This window comes from Podarcis pityusensis (assembly GCF_964106645.2).
Source record: "Podarcis pityusensis genome assembly, chromosome: 10".
NCBI lineage: Eukaryota > Metazoa > Chordata > Lepidosauria > Squamata > Lacertidae > Podarcis > Podarcis pityusensis.
The window spans coordinates 62392084-62413281 of NC_138035.1; the positions used below are offsets into that span (position 1 = coordinate 62392084).

Below are 21198 nucleotides of genomic sequence, written 5' to 3' on the forward strand. Positions count from 1 at the left end.
GCACCTCTGCTACATTTTATAATTATAATATCCATTTCACGTGTGTAGTCCTTCATATACATTGTTGTTCCAGACCTGGTGTGCTGGGAGAATTAATTGCTATCTTTCATTGTTCAGTTCTTTGCAACGGTTATCTTTGGTAAAGGTAAACCCGCTCTGAGACCCCACAGCTAATTCTCCCCTGGCCTCCTTGCTGGCCCAAGTAGGACCAATTCAGCCAGCTAGCCCTGGGGATTATCTAATTGATTTTTGATTTTTGAATTTTATTGTCATTCATGTTTTTATACTGTATTTTATGCTGATTTTATAATTAAGTGTTTTAAAGTGTTTTAAATTTGTTGTTAGCCACCCTGAGTCCGGTTTTTGAACCGGGAAGGGTGGGGTATAATTATTATTATTATTATTATTGTTATTATTATTATTATTATTATTATTGGTACATATATTTTTAAGTGGAGGACGGTACTGCAAAATGTTAAGAGACTGGGGAAAAATTGAAGGATAAATCTGTTTGAACATTCCTACCCTTGTGTCCACAAGCTATATGCAGATACACATCAGTTTGAATGCGTCTAGGATGTGTTCGGGGGTGTGTGTGTGAACAAAGGTTCAGAGTAGGACACCACCTCTGTTCTTCATGCATTCACTAAAAATGACATCCACACGAGGCTTTGATGTACACCAAGTCAACTTTTAGCTGTCAGTTAGTAAGTCAAATTTACACCAAGTCAGGCTTAGCTTTCAGTTCAGTAAGAAACACCTTTGCAATGTTTATAAATGAATAATCTTTCCAATGTATCTAAAAGCTAGCTATGCCCACGCCTGTTTTTCTCACGATGCCAATAACTCTCTGATCATTCTGTTTTCAATCAGGTAAAATATTCTCGAGTTGATGCACAGCCAAACCTTTGCATGAAGGTATATTTTTTCCCTTGTACATTATTTCCTTATGAATCATCCCTTTGCTCTACTTATTAAGAGAAATCTTGTGGCCGGGTCCTGTGGAAAAGCTACCCCTGTCCCCTCTATGACTCGTAGGATGGCCATCATTAGAAATGTATTGGCAGTTTGAGAAGCGGTTCAGAGAGCACTGGTTTTGTGAAGGCTGTATTATTCCATTGGAATTATTTAGCTTGTTGGGAAGAAGCACCCAAATCTAACCTCCCCCTAACCCCCAATTCATTAGAACAGGGGTTCCCAAACTGTGGTGCAAGGACTACCAGTGGTCTTCAAGTTTCCTTCATGTAGCCCAAGGTGTGTCTGTGGCTTTGTGGTTGAAGACGGGACACAAGTCCATTGCATTCAGTATCCAGGTTGATTTTTGACCGTAATTTTTTATTGCTCCTTAAACAATGAACATTGTATAAGGAGCAAAAAGGGACGCAGGTGGCGCTGTGGGTTAAACCACAGAGCCTAGCACTTGCCGATCAGAAGGTCGGCGGTTTGAATCCCTGCGATGGGGTGAGCTCCCGTTGCTTGGTCCCCGCTCCTGCCAACCTAGCAGTCCGAAAGCACGTCATAGTGCAAGTAGATAAATAGGTACCACTCCGGCAGGAAGGTAAACAGTGTTTCTGTGCGCTGCTCTGGTTCGCCAGAAGCGGCTTAGTCCTGCTGGCTACATGACCCAGAAGCTGTACGCCGTCTCCCTCGGCCAATAAAGCGAGATGGAGCGCTGCAACCCCAGAGTCGGTCACGACTGGACCTAATGGTCAGGGGTCCATTTACCTATACAATGCACAAGGAATAACATAACAATAGAAATGACATCCAAAACCATACAGCATCTAGCACAGAACATTGCAATTGCCGCAACAGGTGGAAAAATCATTAAGTGATCTGCCAAGACCCTCAGCAGTTTTCACGTGGTCCATAGTGCAGGGCAAATATTAGGGGACTACTGTGCTAAGCTTCTGCACAGCAGAATCCTATGGATGTTGACTTGGAACCAATTCCCATTGTGTTTAAGATAAAAGCCATGGTTCCTCTATTCATCACTACATTCCATTTAGAAATTCAGATTAAGATGAAAAACAACAACAACCCCAGTGTAACTAATCACTTCTTTTTTAAAACCCCTTTTTAGTTTGCAACTAAACACGGTTCTTGGGTTCGATGCCCATTTGCTCGTGGAAATCCCCAAGGTAAGGTGATTGCATTCATAAACATCTTTCTACATTTGTAATGGCTCAATGACAGTCATAGCGGAACAAGCTGCTTAGTCTATACCTGTGGGTTTTTTCTGTTTTGTTTTTCTAAGACCTCATCTGAAGGACCGTGAATAATGAGGAACTGTATTCTTTGAATTACGGTGTTTTCCTTGGTGTCCCTAAGGCGGTTGGATGGTGTCTTGTACGCCTCCTTCCGGCAACTCCTAGCAGCCAAGCTGGTGCCAAATTTATTGCTCTGCTTTCCTTTGCACCACATCAGCAAGGCCAAGAGGGGGTGGGTCTTGTTGTCTGGGCAGCCCAGGACCTCCATACACCAGTGGTGGACTTTGGGCTCTCCAATTTCAGTGGCACCCTGTGTGACACTAAAATTCAGTGTCCCCACCTCTTGCACTCCATTCCACAGCATTGCTGTGGCACCTCCAGCACCATGGCACCCAGTGCCACCACACTGGTCATGCCACCCTAAAACCGCCTTTGCATACACAATGCCCAGGTCACACCAGTGGTGTTAATGCAGCAAAAACAACGCAGGAGGCAACAGTTATGAGTTACTGATCTCTGCAGCCACAGCAGGCGCTGTGATTCTCCAGCAGTTTGCCTTCACCACCGGAGGCACACTCCATTGTCTCTCGAGACAGGCGAATGCCAACAAAACAGGTTGAAGCCTCATTCCAAGAAAACAATTGCCAAGGGCAGTTTATTAAAATCAACATACTAATTTGTATAATATCTTAGCATTGGTGCAGTGTTCGATGTTCCTGGGTACAAGACGCACGAACCTCATAATGCGATAGTTGTGATTCGAGGACCCGTCCCCCGCTTGGGAATAATAAAGACACATGGACACAGCATATTAGGTTCTCACAGCATGTGAGAAGGTATTGGCTTAGGCATTGGACAACACCGAATTTGACTTCACCCACTCGGAGAGGGGTGAGTCTGACAAGGGGTTAACCACCAGTAGGGGGAGCCTGTTGATGCAAATACAACTATAAGCTCTCCCCTGATGTCACCGGGGGTCGTGCCATGGCCCCCCACCACACAGGGCATCGGACAGGATCCACGACCGCCGGATTCCTTTAACGCAATACCCAAAAGGTAAGGAGTAGGTGATGGCCACACCTTGCCCTTCCATACACCAACAACACATTCCAATGCCTAACCACCACCCGAGCCCAAGAGGCTCGCCGCCAATACCCTCACAGCTGCAACCAATCCCTAAGACTTCTGATGATGTTGGCCAGCCATATGTCGTTGCCGTGATCTGAAAGATGAACACCGTCATCCCGGACTCGTGGAGATCAGAAGCACAATGGCAGTGAGAGCTGGCGCGGCCGCATTTGAGCGGCTAAACCACGCCCCCGTGGTGTCACCCGAGTGGGTGCCCAACTGGGAGGCGTGGCACGCCAGCAATGATGTCAGGGCAGGGGGCAGAACGCCCCCTGCGTGATGCGGAATCGGCTCCCGCTCACAACCCCTCCCCTCCGGAAGGAGGAGAGTCTTTGTGAGATTAACTAAAGGGCGGACATTTTGCGGTCGCCTGTGAGCTTCAGTGATGAAGCTGGCTGAAAAATGAAGCAAGTATTAAATGGCAAAAACAAAAGTGTCACTAGTTAGGATCACTTCTCGGTAACGTAGATTGCTTTTTTACTTCTGTTTCAGCTTGGGAAATGAATCTTGCTGTGATGGACAATAGGATAGAAGTTTCCTTCACGTCACAAGCTGCCGAGGCAAAATTTTCCGTTCATGTATGCAACAAGACAGAGGCGTCTTTATGCAACTCTACTGGAATCAACAAGCCCATCTCAGTGGTTTGTGCCATTTTTATTTCTCCTTTCTTACAAGTGAATCCTGAACGCTTGATCTACGTCTGTCAGATCCTTTTAAGGCAAACATTTTGAGAAGTGTGGCATGCAGGAGAATACTCATTTGAGTCAGTGGGAAACATACTGACTAACCCTAAAGACCCAAGTTAAAAAAAAGAGCAAGTTAGTACTACTGTGAGATTGGATATCATTTTTTAATAAAAAACCCCCATCAACCCTCAAGTACCATTATGGAATTGATACGTTCTGTACAGCTACGTTATGTTGTGAAATCATGTAGATTTTGAATCACAGAGTTCCTCTTCTTTTGTTTTCGAATGGTTTTTTCCACCACATCCTCTCAGTGACTTTACAATGAACAATGATTTGCACAGAGCACTTAGCGGAAGTATCCTTCCAATTAAAGTACTCCAAAAAAATTTCCTAAATGCTTGACTGACTAGAAATTGCTACATTTTGGTGTTCGGCGTCCTTTTAAAGGAAAGCACATGACAGATATTGGCCGCTGAGACCTGACTTCAAACTGATTTTGATAGAGCTCTGATTCGCTGCTAAAGTTCGCACGAGGTACACATTTTTAACAACAACAAGAAAAAGAAGCCTCTTCTTAATTTGGAAAGAGGATCAAGATGATGACAAGATAGGCTTTGTGACTCCAAAGCTTCCATCATAGGAACCAGCTTGAAGTTTCCAATGTTCTGTTATCCACTGTAATATAATAATAATAATTTTATATTTATACCCCGCTCACCTGGCTGAGTTTCCCCAGCCACTATGGGTGGCTTACAGCACATAAAAAAATGGTAAAACATCAAACCTTAAAAACTTCCCTAAGCAGGGTTGTCTTCAGGAGTCTTCTAAAAGTCAGATAGTTGTTTATTTCCTGGACATCTGGTGGAAGGATGTTTTACAGGGTGGGTACCACCGCTGAGAAGGCCATCCACCTGGTTCCCTGCAACCTCACTTCTCGCAGTGAGGGAACCTCCAGAAGGACCTCAGAGCTGGACCTCAGTGTCCAGGCTAAATGATAGGGGTGGAGACATGGCTTTGAGATGTTGTTGTTGACATCCATCTGCCTTGGGGGACAATGGAGGAGTGTTTCTTTGGGGATGAAGTTACAGCGCCTGCTGTGGCTGTAGAGACCAATATGGGAGAGACCTGTTTTGTTGCAGCTGGGCCAGATGAAGGCATCCGGTTGTACTGCTGCAGATGCACCATGGCGTTACTTCACTGTGTGCTCTTCCCAGCGGTTATTCCTCCTCTGGTCACTGCTATGGTTGCACAACCTTACCGCCTGTCTCCAGACACTGCGGTTGTCTGTAAGGGATTATCACATGGCGGGGTTGATGTTGCCAGCCTTCAACGACTCTCAATGAAAGCAGCGAGAAGCACTGAGTCATCACCTCGAACTGAGCAAATGCAGAGCAGGGCAACCAAGATTTGGTTTGAAAACCAAGCCTTATGAGGAACGGTTAAGGGGGTTGGGTATGTTTAGCCTAGAAAAGAGGAGACTGAAAGGAAATATGAAAGCCACCTTCAAATTTCTCAAGAGCTGTAACACAGAAGAAGGAAAAAGCTTGTTTTCTCCTGTTCTGGAGGGTAGGACTTGATCCAATGGCTTCAAGTGACAAGAAAGAAGATTCCTACTAAACGTCAGGAAAAACTTTTGGACAGCCTCTCGCAGTTTCGTCAAATTCATGTTGGTAGCTTTGAGAACACTGTCCAACCATCTCATCCTCTGTCGTCCCCTTCTCCTTGTGCCCTCCATCTTTCCCAACATCAGGTTCTTTTCCAGGGAGTCTTCTCTTCTCATGAGGTGGCCAAAGTATTGGAGCCTCAGCTTCAGGATCTGTCCTTCCGGTGAGCACTCAGGGCTGATTTCCTTCAGAATGGATAGGTTTGATCTTCTTGCAGTCCATGGGACTCTCAAGAGTCTCCTCCAGCACCATAATTCAATAGCATCAATTCTTCGGTGATCAGCCTTCTTTATGGTCCAGCTCTCACTTCCATAAATCACTACTGGGAAAACCATAGCTTTAACTATACTGGACTCCAAATCCCATCATCCTTGACCATTGACCATACTGGCTGCAGCTAATGGGATTTGGAGTCCAGTAACATCTGGAGGGGCACAGGTTCCCCACACTTGGAACTGGCACAAAATCAGCATGCTCCATAGACACACCAAAAAGGGTGAATGTCTTCATCAATGCAAACCACTGTGTTTTGTGGCACAGTCAAATAAGTATCATAGCCAAAAAGGAAAATGAGGCATCTCTGTTGCCTTTGGGCTAATGTGTGTTTTTTTGCTTTTGCCTCTTTCACAGGCTGGCTTGAGTTCAACGTATGTCAACATCTCAGGCAAAACATGTGGATCAGACATCTGCATTCAGGTTTGTCTTTTGTTTTGAAGGTCTTTTCTGTGCTAGCATGCAAATGATAACTAGAGGGGGAAGTAGCACATCTTCCCTAATCAGTTCTTTATCATCTTATTGCAGCAGCAATGGCAAGACATCTGGGGGGAGGATGCATTTACCGCCTTAGAAAAATGTTAAGAGGGAGAAGCTAGATCACAAACACAACATCCCTCAGGACACGAATAGATGGATCAGAACAGTTGTATGTGGTGAATTTTTTTGTAGGGGAACAGTTAAGGTCAAGGCAACAGCCTCCGTAAACTGGGCAGAAGATTCCTGGACTTTGGGCAGGAGGTGCCAGGTCTCTGACAGGATGCTGGAACCCTGCTTCCTCCTTCCCAAGGTCAGGAAGGCTTTGAGAAGGTGGCAGAAGGGCTCTTGGACCTGTCAGAGCATTGCACCTCTCTCCCTAAACCTAATCTGGGCAGAAGCTTCCTGGGCTTTGGGAAGGAGGTGCCAGGCTTCAATACTTTATTTTATTGGGAGCATTTAGGGGACTAGCCTAGTTCCCCTAGTCCACTGATCGCATGCCATTGGATCAGAAGTGGCTTGCTGGGTGGGTGAAGATGCTATGCTAGGTTTCTGGCAGGTGGGCCACTGTTGTTTACTGGGAGCGGAAAATAGAGGCGTCACAGAGACGGACAGTGTGCAGATCTCAGTTTGGTGTTCCTGCTGGTGCATTTGCACCATGCCAGCCTCCCCACTGCTTTGCCCCTCTCTCTCCTGATAAGCAATAGCGACCCACCTGCCTGGAAGCTACGGTAGTGACTTTGCCCCACCTTTGAGCTGCTTCTGGTATGGGCAGTAGCTAAATATTATAGTGTTAACACCTATTTAACAGATCTAACACTGCAAGAAAATGGAGGAGTTACATTCAACTGACCAACAAAACGAAACAAAACAAAACAAAACAAAAACCTGTGCTAAGGTAATAACCTTCCTCCCTTTTTTTCTTTTATAAGGGACGGAGGACAGACGTAGACTATTCCATTCCTTCACACATCTGTGATTTGCCCTGTAGTAAGTATTGATAATAGTATTGTATTGGCCACTATAGCCCAAAGTCAAGTAAAATAATGTGTGGTCTGCAGCCACAGTTGTCCCACGTGGTTGGCCCTGGGCTTGTCTTGGTGGTGGAACCTACTGTGATCCTAGAGCCTGTGAGAGGCAGGATCAAATGCTGTCCTTGCTGATTGACAATGTTCTCTTCAGCTATTGATTTGGCATCACCGAGAACAAGGCGTGCACCCTATAGCAAATGTTCTAACGGAGACAACCCTCATATGAAAGGACTACATATTCTTGAAACGTATGTATCGACTACAACGTGACGACATTTTTTCTTTCCAGTTTCTGCTACTCGGAGTCAGGAACGTGATGAAAATTCCTTAAGCATCCTATCTCTAATAGCATTGCTTGTGTTGACTGTGACCATGATGGGCCTCCTGGGACATAAACTTTTATCAGGTACGATTCCATGTAAACAAAGCATGTAACCTAAGTATGTCATGAATTCACACAGCAGGGTCTCTATATTGTGACAGAGGGATCTGTTCTGTTTCTTAAAAAGTCATTTATTTATTTTTTAAAAAAAGGTTTGAGTAGCAGTGGAATCTAGCTTCCAGGTTGGGGTGTTCTGGTTATGCAAGCCCTGGGGATATGGGAACACGCTGGCTTGGAGTGGCTTGGGGGATAGTTAGAAGTATCAGCTCTTGGCTGGACTAGTACCTTGAGATTTTGGCTTTTGAGTTTCTATGGTAACAGCATATAATTTGCATAGGAAATGAAAACCGGTAGCAAGTTTCCTCCTGGATGTGAGAATGAGCTTGTCTGATGTTGCATGGAGCCTGAGTGTTGCAATTTTAGACATTTGTGAAGAAGAACAAATTGGCTCGGCCATTGTTCCATGTATGAAAGCAGCTCTGGGTTCACTGAAATAATTAAGCAAGCTGAGTACTCAGTGTATGCAGTTTTTCCTCCATTGGAGTTAATAGGGAACTTTGAAAGATAGGAAGATTCACAACTTATTCATATGTTCCCTTCTGAACTTTCTTTTTCAAGCAAGAAATGTACATGGAGTTGATCGAACTCACTCACAGTTTCAATGTTCTACCAAGCCTCCCTTGTATTAATATTGTGTTAATATTATTAAGACCAACTTGAACACCTAAGTTCATCTGTTTTCCACAGACTGTAAAATCTTGGCTTGGTGATGCAACCTCCAGAACACAGATTGTTAATCAGCCAAAGGCCTGGTTGAAAAAGAACGTTTTCACCTGGCGCTGATGTATAATGAAGGTGTCAGGCGATCCTCCTTGGGGTGGCCATTGCAGAAAAGGCCTGTTCTCATGTTCCCATCCTCCGGACCTCTTGTGGAGGAGGCGCACTATGAAGGGCCTCAGATTATGATCACAGGGTCTGGACTCTGTCATATGGGGAGAAGCAGCCCTTGAATTATTGCAGTCCTGAGCTGTTTAAGGCTTGATTGATCAAAACCAGCACTTTGAATTGGACCCAGAAATTAATTGGCAGCCAGTGCAGTTGGGCCAGGATCTGTGCAATACGCTCAAACTGTCTTGCACCAGCGGAAGTTTCCGAGCTGTTTTCACAGGCGGCCCCATGCACACATAACACATTACAATAATCTAACCTAGAGCTTAGCAGAGAATAGATGATAGATGTTAGACTATCCCTATCCAGGTAGGAGCAAGGGTAGGGCACCAGCCAAAGCTGATAGAAGGCACTCTGAGGCCACCTGAGCCTCAAGTGACAGCAATTGATCTTGAAATACCCCCGAGCTATGTACCTGCTCCTTCAGAGAGAGTGTAACTCCTCCATCAAGAGCAGGCAAGCTCCCATCCATCTGGTCTAGGGAACCACCCACTAACTGTAGCTTCTTGCACAAAGCTAAGAGTTTCATCTGTTGCTCCCCCCACATTTGTCTGCAGCTCTGGTCCTCATTAGGGGTGCGGGTGGTGCTGTGGGTTAAACCTCAGGGCAGATTTGCATGATTCAAGGAACTGCAGAATTGATTCTCTCATCCATTTCTGGTAAGATGTGCAAGCTGTAACCTCTCCTTGTAAGGAAGAGATGCAAATAAAATACCCTCCTTGCACAAACAAAAACCACAAAAAGACACATGAGTCACTTGCACATCTTCTTTTCAACACATAATGTAATGTGCAAAGCAACCTTCAAGATGCCATCTTCAGAAAACATGTTCCTTAAAATGCCAGTGCGTTCCAGGCATCCTGCTGGTTTCTGCCTTGGATTGTCATTTAGGAAACAAAAATACATATCCAGTCACACTTAGGAATGGTGGGCTGATTCAAATATGTGAGCCTTGGTTCTGGTAATTTATTGCTTCATTGTTTGAATAAGTGATGAAGCTTCATTGTTTGAATAAGTGATGAATAGTGATATATAAACTTTGTCCTTATTGCTTGATCTGCAAGGACTGTTTTGTAACTGCAACCCATCATTTGATGTTGCCGTAGTTGACCTAAGTTTGGCAGATCTCAGGGCGTGGCTCCATCAAGTGGCCCCTGAAGACATGTTTCTACAAAACTTCTTTTGCTTCTTCTTGGCAAACTGTTTCTTAACTGGGTCAGATAGGAGGCTAGATAAAATGTGATGTTGTGTTTAGCATGTTGGACTAGAACTGGGGAGGCCCAGGTCCATATCACCACTCAGTCGTGAAGCTTACTAGGTGACCTTTGGCCAGTCACCATTCTTCAGCCTCACCTACTGCACTGAGCTGCTTTGAGGATAAAATTGGCAGAGGGGAAACAATGGGCCTTGCCCTGGAAGGAAGACCAGGGTATCAATATTGTTACAAAGGTTGCGCACCACCTCCAGTCTCTGCTGAGCGAAAACAAGATTCTGGGGGTTCCAGGCACTCAACCAGGGTTGTGTTTCCACTGGGAAAATGGAGACGCAGTGGAGGCTAGTACCTTTAAGAAATATGGCTCATTTTACACGCATATAACCTAAAGCAGCGGTTCTCAACCTGTGGGTCCCCAGATGTTGTTGGACTACAACTCCCATCATCCCTGAGCTCTGGCCTTGCTAGCTAGGGGTGATGGGAGTTGTAGTTCAACAACATCTGGGGACCCACAGGTTGAGAAAGGCTGACCTAAAGTCTTCTGTGGAGGGGTTGCAGAACATTATATTCCTAGAGTGGCTCTCATTGCTGCTCTCATAGCTTTGGCAAGCTTGGGTCTAAAACAGTCGTCAGTCATGGCTCCCAATCTCTCAGTGTAGCCTCCTCCAGCCAACACCACATTGAGTTCTGCCCACTTCCTCCTTTTTGTTCCCAGAACACCTCTGGATTTTAAGAAGGATGCATTTTTCTGTCACATCCTGCCCCCTGTCACCTTGGCAACCTCCCAAATCTCCTGGTCCCATCCACTCCTTGGAGCAGGGGCAAAGGATAGCTTTATTCAATTCCAGTTGCCCTTAATGGCCCAATACCTGGTCTTCCATGGTTTTTCAACGGTTCTGCATGTAGCTAGAATCCAGAAATTTCTTGTCTGGCACAATACTGCAGTTTGTGTTTCCCCTTTATTTCCCAAATATTATCTCAATACCACCATTTATTAATTTCAACCATTCGCTTGACAGGCTCTGGTACCTTAGATCTATGACGAGATAACTGAATAATTTGAGGTGGAAGATTAACTGCTACCATTTGTTTCCCCTTCCAGTTTTTCACAAGGAGAGTCACAAAGAGAAAAGCACAGCGCAAACCAAAATGCAGAGGTGAGTGTACATTTTTTTTGGAATGGCTTCTTGTCATTCGGAAGACACTTTGCTTGCAAGCCCCCCCAAATTAATCTAGGAGTCAATGCAACACCATGTCTTAGAACTGGGGAAGAAAATCTCACTCTTTCATAACCTAGTCAAGTTTTAAACCCTCTTCTGCTCAGAGAAGCAAAAATACAGGCAGTACATGAAAATATCTGTCACAGATTTGAAATACTGCTCTGAGTCAGCCTGCTGAATTGGGGCGGGCTTGAGGGAACAATCAGGCTTCCCTCAGGTCCACTCCTGGGGGATTTAAAACAGCCCACACCAGCCCCAGACTCCTAGCCCTTCTTCGTTGGATCAACCCACCCATCTACTTGGGTAATTTTGCATTTACTCATTGAATTGACCTTGCTATGGCTGCGGTGGTCGCCATATTTGTGGCGCCAAGAAAGGAATTGGCTATGACCTGGAGGTTTTGCCTACCACATAGAATCATCATTGGCAGTTTAGGCATTGGGCAACCTTAGCCTTGGTTGGAGGGGGGTGGTGGCATTGTCTAAAACAGGGAAAGGGAACATGTGGCTCTGAAGACGTTGCACTCCAAATCCCATAAGCCCCAACCAGCATGACCATTGTTGATGGATGATGTGAGTTGGAGTCCAACAAAAGCTGGAGGGCCATAGGTTCCTCACCCCAGGTCGAAAAAAGAAACCATGATTAATACTATCTGCTAATTTTGGCAGATCCAGTTAAGTTCTGGAACATGGACTGATTAAAAAAAAAAGTTGTCAACAAAACCTAAAACACACTACAGTGGTACCTTGGGTTACAGATGCTTCAGGTTACAGATTCCACTAACCCAGAAATAGTATCTCAGGTTAAAAACTTTGCTTCAGGATGAGAACAGAAATCGTGTGGCGGCGGCAGCGGGAGGCCCCATTAGCTAAAGTGGTGCTTCAGGTTAAGAACAGTTTCAGGTTAAGAACGGACCTCCAGAATGAATTAAGTTCTTAACCCGAGGTACCACTGTATCCCTTTTTTTAAATGGTGAAAATTCTCCCCATCTGACACCTCTTTCTCTTTCCTCCTCCAGCATGAAGAGCACCTGTTCTTTGCATTTATGAAGAAAAGCAATCAATTTAGAGGAACAATTTCAACGGCCTTCTCAATAACTGTGTTACTTCTCTTGGGGCGAGTTGCTCTTACTTTGGTGAATAGTTGCCACATGCCAGTAATTCTCATTGATTTCAAGGACTATTCACGAGGTCAAGTTTTTTGAGGGCAAGCCCATACTTACAAAGCGGCCTGGAGGGAGAGAGAAGAGTGCAAAACAGTCTACAGTCAGTTTTGATCTTCGGAATTGACGGATGTGCTCATTAGATGTTGCAGTACGTGCTGTGGGAGCTGCTCTGCCATAGATTCATCCCACAGCGTTCTTGCAAACATTCAAAGGTCCACAGCCACCAGGGTAGGGACCTGGGCAGCTTGGATCTTTCCTACAGAATCATCACCCTCCCTCTTGGTAGGTTGGTAGTTCCATGAACTTCTGGTGGGCTTTTAAACATTTGTGGCAGCTTTGTGGGACAAGCCAATGGAAAAGTGTTTCCACTGTGCTTCTGTCACGCGTGAGGGACACAAAAAGAAACTCCCCTGTGCACAGATGGTGTACTAAGGCCCCATCTGCACTTTAAAACAGTAACATACCACTTTAAACCTGGTGAACTATAGTTTGTAAAGAATTGTACTCTGGGAAGGGAAGAGGAGTTTTCCTACAACGCCCAGCCCTCTTAACAAACTACAGTTCCCATTATACTGTTCTTGGCTGTTTAAAATGATGTCTTCCTTAAATGTCTTCCTCTTTGGCGATCATTTGCAGCCAAGTACTTCCATGAACACGGTCTTAACAGTGAGTCTGTAAGTGACCTTGGAGGCCAATTCTGGATCCACACAGTGGAGACATAGGTTTCTGGGTGGGAGTTGATCACGGTGAGGGTTTGCCAAGCGTGCCTTCCTCTTAGCACGTTTCTCCCTTTCGTCCTGAGTTCAAGCGTCTTCAAAGTCCATGACATCTTTGGTGCCTAAGTTTTGTTATTTGAAGGTCATCCCATTTATAGTATGTCACTTTGTCAAATCCAAGCACGTCCCAGAAGTTATTGAATGGAAGAGATTTTGTTTGGATATTTGTTATCTATTTTATTGTTTGTGTCCCCCTCCTCCTTATGAGCTGTTACTTTTTATTACTGAGAAATAAAAAGCTCCTGTCTTGCCATGGACAGAAACCTAACCCTTAGACAATTCTCAGGTTTGAATTTTTCTACCTGGAGAAAGCATGCATTGTTTCTGTGATTGAAGTACTCAGCAAAGTTATTACGAAGCAAGCTCAACTGCATTTTGTGGGACTCGCTTTTGTTGAAATGCATTCAGCATCCGGTTTTAATTCTTTTCCACAGAGTTTGTGAGAGCCTGTTACAGATTAGTAGACTCTTTCTGCGATAGCCTTGGGTTTATTTTCTATCATTTTAGCTAGTGTCGTTAAGTTGTTTTTTTGCCAGCACTTTTAAATGCTCAGAGACACTGTGTGCCACAGAGTGAGCTGGTCAGTAAATCACACAGTTCAAAAACACGACCTTCACAGAGTTGGCCTAGTAAGCAAAGCAGCTTGTTCCCTGTAGGCCTTATTCCAGGAAATCAGTTGCTGAGACTAAAGGTCCCCGTCTCCCCAAGCCCTGCCTCCTCCTCTCCAGGGCTTCTTCCAACCAATCAGACAAACAATCAGAGACTGAGCCTGCATGCAGCCAGTCTCTCTTCCACCCTTTTCATGTCTCTTCTGGTTCTGGGAGACAAGCGGTGAGGGGAGCTTATCTCAGCAGGAGTGGGAGATACCTGTGATTCTTCATCTGTCTAACTCATCTCTGCCTCCTGACTTCTCGCACTTGCCTGCTTTAGCTGCTGCTGCTTCTTCTTCTTCTTCTTCTTCTTCTTCTTCTTCTTCTTCTTCTTCACTTCTCTCTGCCACAGTCTCCCCCAGCTCACGAAGCCCTGTTGCCTCTTCAGCTTCCAACACCTCCTCTTCCCTGTCTTCCCCCTCTGACCACTCATTGTTGTCCCAATACCACTCCTCCTGTGGATGCAATTGAAAAAGAATGAGAAAGGACACTGAGCCAGGCTGTTCCCTTATAGAGTCCCCCCATAGATCCAGAATCACCTACATTCTTCTTTCCTAGATATACTTGAGGAAACCCCTTCATTGGCTCCATCCACATGGGGAAATTGGGTCTGTCATCTGTTTGCCATTTAGAATTCCTAACGTTACTTAGAAATCTGAAAGATATAATGACATGTTCTTGTTATGTACCAATCCCATTATTTATATGAGAATAATACCACGAACGCTACAAAACGCCAACTGTTTGTCGTTTATTTCTTCTACTGAAGTCCAAATTCCTGCCGGGCACACCTCATTTCTGAGGCGTAACAAGGAGTGAAGTTAACATGCATGGAGATGGTGGAGCTTAAAAACCTGTGTGGGATTCTGTGAGGGGACTGTTTATTTAGGCCCCCGGAAAACATGGTGAGGAGCATGAGAAGCCTTTCCCATCTGTATGAAATTTTGTCTTAGTATTCTCAGAGGGTGCATTTGGGAGAAGCATGTAAATTAAAGACATCTTGTTGCTGATGAAATGCAGAAAAGTGCTGGGATGTTAGAATCTATGTGTGCTAACATGCGCTGAGGAAGACGACAGACCCGGCTCTTGGTACATGAAAGTAGAGGACAGCTCAAGTAGAGAAAAGATGCCATAGATGGCTTTTCAAGAATTTTAAATATATATAATAGGCCTGAATCCATAATGTGCTGGGGAACCGTGACTCTCCAGAAACTGAGGGACTCCAACTCCCATCAGCCCAAGTCAATACATCTGATGGTCTCAGGGATGATTGACGCCGTAGAACAACAATGGCTGGAGAGTCGCAGGTTCCCTGTTGCTAAATAGAGAGAAGGGGAACATGTTGAACAGCAAGCAGAAATAGGAAAATGACACAAAGCTAAGGAATAATAATAATAATAATAAATTCAGTGATTTCATGAGATCCCATCTTCAGACACTGGCCCACAAAACAGATTTTATTGTGTGTTTTGCACATCACATTTCTCCTCGCAAAGGGTGGTAAGGGTGAGAACCATTGAACATCTGATAAAATATTTGAAAACAGCAATCTGGCAAAAGTTATTGTCAAAAGCTGCTGTTGAATATACCTTGGGTAACGTGAAAGGAAGATACCCGGACAAGGGATCCTGGTTTGTTTTGTTTGAACAAACCATGATTGGTAAGCCAAGAGCAGACCTTTGCTTAGCCTCATGTTTGGTGTGATTGGGCTGATTTGATTGGGCTGGTTTTTATTGATTGGGGGGCCAGCTGCCCCTCCCTGCCCCCTCCGGCTACACCCTTGGGTGCCATGAAGACACACTCCGCCGCTACTCTCATCCCATTAGCAGCATCTTGAACTGCATCAGTCTCAACTAGCACAGCCTAAAGCAGGCATAGGCAAACTCGGCCCTCCAGATGTTTTGGGACTACAACTCCCATCACCCCTGACCACTGGTCCTGTTAGCTAGGGATCATGGGAGTTGTAGTCCCAAAATATCTGGAGGGCCGAGTTTGCCTATGCCTGGTCCAAGGATCAGGAATGATATGCTGGGAGTACCTAGAAACCCAGCGGACCACATAATCCCTTCTTTAAGGGCTGCAACTGAGCACTGAACTCATACAAGTGAAGCAAGGAAATGGAAAAGGAGTTTCCATTCAAGTACTAGGGATGGACACAAATCTGTCAATTTCAGATTCTTTCTGTTTCCTATTTTTAATCAGTTTCTTATTTTTTAATTTTCAGTTCAGTTTGCCCCATTTCCCCATCAGCTTGTGATTATTACTATTTTAAACAAAGGTCCTTGCAAAAATCCATCAGTGTTTCAGCACACATTTCTCTTAATAAATACTTTCCTGCAAGCCATTTCCCTATACATAATGCATTTTTTGGTATGGCATTTTCAGGGATACACACTTTCACACATTTCGGTAGGTATTTTTGGGTTGGGAACGGCACCACAAAATTCAGAGAACTGCGAATTTTGAAGAATCTGTAATCCAGGAAATTAAATGAGTCTGTGTTACAATCCAAACCCAACTGAATTTCTACCCCATTCCTACCTGGGGCAATGGCAACTCCAGGGCAGGTAATTTTCATTGGAATGATGTGGAGATCAAGGGTTAACCCTCCATCTCACCATTGTCCTGATCGCTTCCCTGTGGCTTCTCCTCCACCTTCCTCTTCATCAGATGAAGGTAAGGTACCCCTGCCCGTACGGGCCAGTCGTGACCGACTCTAGGGTTGTGCGCTCATCTCGCTCAAGAGGCCGGGAGCCGGCGCCGTCCAAAGACACTTCTGGGTCACGTGGCCAGCGTGACGAAGCTGCAACTGGCGAGCCAGCACCAGTGCCACACACGGAAATGCCGTTTACCTTCCCGCTATAAAGCGGTACCTATTTATCTACTTGCACTTAGGGGTGCTTTCGAACTGCTAGGTGGGCAGAAGCTGGGACCGAACGACGGGAGCTCACCCCGCCGCGGGGATTCGAACCGCCGACCTTACAATCAGCAAGTCCTAGGCACTGAGGTTTTACCCACAGTGCCACCCGCATCCCGACATCAGATGAAAGCCATGCATTTAACATGGTTTCACTTGGCCCTGAGGCAATGCCACCCTAAACATTATTTCCTCACTGTGCTTCACATTTACACAGCAATCTGTATTAGTGGATGATCTGACCTGTGTGTTTATTGCCCATCACTGCATCAATAAACCCATCAGATGTTAGTCTTGGGGGCATGTCTGCATATGGACAGAATGGTTAATGAAGTCCAGAAGCGCCATTACGTCAAATGGTCATGAGCTGCAGTCTTAATGACAACGTGCTTATTTATGCCATCCTCTGCTGTCATCGCACTGGGGATTTGCGTGCGTGTCGAGATGAAGCGTGTGGCTTGCTTTTGCTCATAATTCATAACAGAACCAAAGGACTCACCAGGGTGCAATGCCCTAACATAACATGCTTTTAAATAAACCTAGGCGCAGGATGGTGTAAAGCAATAGCAGAACGCACGTATGTTTTCTCCAGCACGGATAAACAAGAGAAGGGAAGATGGAGGAAGAGAGTTTAGGCAATATGGATGGAGCAGTGGCAGACCTGGAGGTGTAGGTCAATTCTGTGTCCAGGACAACTGTCTACCAGCTCCATCTGGTACGCTGGCTGAGACCCTACCTGCCCACAGACTGTCTTGTCAAAATGGTGCATGCTCTAGCTATCTCCCGCTTGGACTACTGCAATGCGCTCTATGTTACCTTTGGTGACCCGGAAACTACAACTAATCCAGAATGCGGCAGTGAGACCAGTGACTGGGAGTGGCCGCTAAGACCATATAACACCGGTCCTGAAACACCTACATTGGATCCCAGAACGTTTCCGAGCACAATTCAAAGTGTTGGTGCTGACCTTTAAAGCCCTAAACGGCCTCGGCCCAGTATACTTGAAGGAGCGTCTCCACCCCCCATCATTCTGCCCAGACCCTGAGGTCCAGCGCCGAGGGCCTTCTGGCGGTTCCCTCATTGCGAGAAGCAAAGCTACAGGGAACCAGGCAGAGGACCTTCTTGGTAGTGGCGCCCGCTCTGTGGAACGCCATCCCATCAGATGTCAAAGAGATAAACAACTACGTAACATTTAGAAGACATCTGAAGGCAGCCCTGTTCAGGGAAGTTTTTAATGTGTGACATTTTAATGTATTTTTAATCTTTGTTGGAAGCCACCCAGAGTGGCTAGGGAAACCCAGCCAGATGGGCGGGGTACAAATAATAAATTCTTCTTCTTCTTGCCTGCTTTAGCTGCTTCTTCTTCTTCTTCTTCTTCTTCTTCTTCTTCTTCTTCTTCTTCTTCTTCTTCTTCTTCTTCTCCTCCTCCTCCTCCTCCTCCTCCTCCTCCTCCTCCTCCTTCTCCTCAGCAACCCTTGCTCAAGACTCCCTTTTCCTGTCACCTCAAACACATGCCTTGGGAACATCTGTCTCCTCAGGCCCAAATATTCCTCTCAGATGGCCCATCAACCCCCTTTGTCATGTTTAGGCCAGCCAGGCTGGTTTTCATAAGCCAGCCTGGGGGTTCCTTGTCTGGCACAGTTCTGCAGCTAACAGCAGGTAAGAATCATGTCCATTGCATCACCCACTTTGGGCCTCTGGCTCCATCTACCACTGACATGTGGTTGTCCTCTGCAGACCTCTGGCACTTCCTGGGTCTGCTGCTCATCTTCCTTGCAGCTGCTGCCTGTTCACGTGCCCTCTCCAAGGGAGTAAGCAATGAGAGAAAGCAAAGATACGTAGTGAGCACCTCACAACTTGCCCTTGGAGGTGGAAGAGTGTCAAGGAGAAAACACACTTACTTGTCCTGCCTGAACTCATAACACCATGGCTGCTCCTGGCCTAAGTGAATGTTTCCTGAAGGCCTCACAGGTTCTTTAGGATAACCAAGGAAGGTCCGTGTCTTGGTGGCTGCTCAGAAGTTCCTGGGTTGCCGTATTCAAAAAAGTGAAAACCAGGACACCCCAAAGTTGTTGACCATTTTTTACGAAAACACCAAAAAATGTTTGAGAGCTGTTGTCAGGAAGTGCAGACAGTACTAAGTTAGGTGGACTGACTTGGACAGTTTCTGATGTTCCTGAACCCCTAACACACAGTTTGCTTCAGTCTTCTGTAAAAAAAATACTTTTTCCTGGCAGAAAGAAGTACAGGAGGGGAAAATGTTCAAAAAGTAGAGCCCCTCCAGTCGTCCCTTGGCAACAAATGCCTCTTCTTTTGTCCTCGTGCTGCTGGATTTCCTTAATTTATGCAACACGTTGTTTGGCTTGGAATGACTCATCTCTTTGCCCTTTCAGTGTCTACTTTGTTTCTAAGAACAGCACGAGCTGAAGACATTTTGCCGCCTGAGGGCAAGGGAAAGACAGTGGCCCCGTCCCTTCCAATTGGACTGGAAGCTAGTCCTTACTCCAACATGGACAAGGGGACAGTCTTGTTCAGTATACCCAAAGGCAATAGGGTAGCAAAAGGGCTGGAGAGCAGGCAGTGTGGCAACAGAAGGAAACGACTGGTGCCTTCCCCACCACATCTGCCACGTGAGGCCACCGCTTCACTCTGCCAAATGCCAGGGCTGGCTTTAACAGAGACCCAGAGGCCAGAAGTGAATTGGCATTATTTCGATTCAGGTTTGAACTTTTAACAGTCAAAAGCAGCAAGCACGTCACTTTCTGAGGGCTGTAGAGAGAGGTACTTGATAATCAGGCGAATTTTAGACCACAGTCTCCATCTGGAACCAGCCCATTTGCCAAGTCCAAATATGATTCCCATTATTTTTTAAATGGGGACAGCAAAGAGATGGTGTGAATCTGGGAAACAGATTTCATTGTAGCACCCCATTACAGCACTCTATGGAAAATACTACATTTGATGATTCCCCGCCCCCCTTCTGTGACTTTCAGGTTGAGTACGCATGTGTGAACAGACTTTTAGCATACATTTAATAATGTATATGGTCTGATAATTTGTTATGTGGAAACTGATCAATAAAAAATATTTTTTTAAAAAAAGAACTACTAACAAATCCATTCTTGGGGGTTTTTAGGCAGAGATTGGATGGCCATCTGTCATGGATGCTTTAGATGAGATTCCTGCATTGTAGGTGGTTTGACTAGATGTTCCAGCTCTACAATTCCATGATTCTATGAAATCTATGGCATAAACTCTAATGGACTAGAATCTACTTCATCCAATGGACAAGTGTTAGCCACAGTTGAAAGGCATATACACATTATTTTTTTTGGGGGTGGGGGGACTGTTATGCACTGAAGTTCTCACCCTGGGCCAACAGGGAAATACTGTAGATAGTTTTCACTCAGGTCCACATATGCAAATAGGGGATTGAAAGTGATGTTCAGTGATTGGACAGTTACAGAAAGTGGTTACAGTTGCGTTCTAGTGGAGCTCTATATAAGCAGGCTGGCTGAACCCTTCAGTTCAGTTCTGTTCTGGCCTGTGAATAAACAAGAGCTGTTTGAAGAATCGCTGTGTCGTCTGATATGTTCGCCCACAACTTAACAGGGACGGCGAAATGTTGTAAGCGCCGAGGAACCCAGAGGAATGAAACGCAGAAAGGACAGACTGTTACAATTATGACAAAGCCGGCATGTATGTTCAATCATAGTTGCCGCAACCATTTGTAAAGCTGTGTTGATGACAGCACAAACACCCCGGGGGCCAGAATCTGCTTGATGAGCTGCTAAGACGCCTCCTTTCAAAGTCTAGGCAAGACATTTGCATGGCTGTGACAGGCATCTCAGGAATTATTGGCACTTGGATTGAGGCGGCCTAGTTTCCCTGTGTGATTGCGCTGGCTCTCTGCTCCTGCATTCCAGCCTTTGAATTTTTTTCGCCAGGAACTTCTGCAGCTGATAGGAGCAGGAGAGGAATTGGTGGGAAAGCAGATGGTGGCAGTCTCAGCTGGGGACTGGGGCATCTGACCCAAGGGTCAGATCCATATCTGCCCAAGAGTTGCTTTATACCTTCCCAGACCCTCCAAGTGTCTGTATTTTTCAGGGACAGTCTGTGATGGCCTGGGATTTGGACTCAGAGGCTGAACCTGAGGAATCCCAGCCTACACATGAGTCCCCGCCTCCAGAACCAGCTGAGTCGGGGCTGGGGCATGAGCCTGAAGGGTCCTCACCTGTGCTGGATCCTCAGGTGCAGGCATCAGCTGAGTCTGCTCTGGCTCCTGAGGTGATGGAGGACCCATTGCCTGCAGGTGCTCCACTCTCTGCCCCCTCAGGGGAAGCTGAGGTTGCTTCTGGGTTTGGTAACCCTCCAGCCTCTCCTGAGCTGCAGAGGCTCAGGGCAGAGAGGCGGAGGGAACTAAGTTCCCGCAGGAGGAGTGCTCGCCTCCAGGCC

At 45.7% G+C, this 21198-nt stretch overlaps 1 protein-coding gene across 2 annotated transcripts in view; it reads left to right on the top strand.

Moving 5' to 3' along the window:
- Positions 1–14566, top strand: part of IL17REL (interleukin 17 receptor E like) — a 51100-nt gene extending 36534 nt beyond the window's left edge. For both annotated transcript variants that reach the window (XM_081023712.1, XM_081023713.1), the window contains exons 11-18: positions 874–918; positions 2084–2141; positions 3831–3979; positions 6322–6387; positions 7374–7431; positions 7762–7878; positions 11118–11172; positions 12254–14566. In XM_081023712.1, the coding sequence (XP_080879838.1) occupies positions 874–918; positions 2084–2141; positions 3831–3979; positions 6322–6387; positions 7374–7431; positions 7762–7878; positions 11118–11172; positions 12254–12284 (579 nt within the window). In that variant the 3' untranslated portion in view covers positions 12285–14566. The remainder of the gene's footprint in view (positions 1–873; positions 919–2083; positions 2142–3830; positions 3980–6321; positions 6388–7373; positions 7432–7761; positions 7879–11117; positions 11173–12253) is intronic.
- The last annotated feature ends 6632 nt before the right edge of the window (positions 14567–21198 follow it).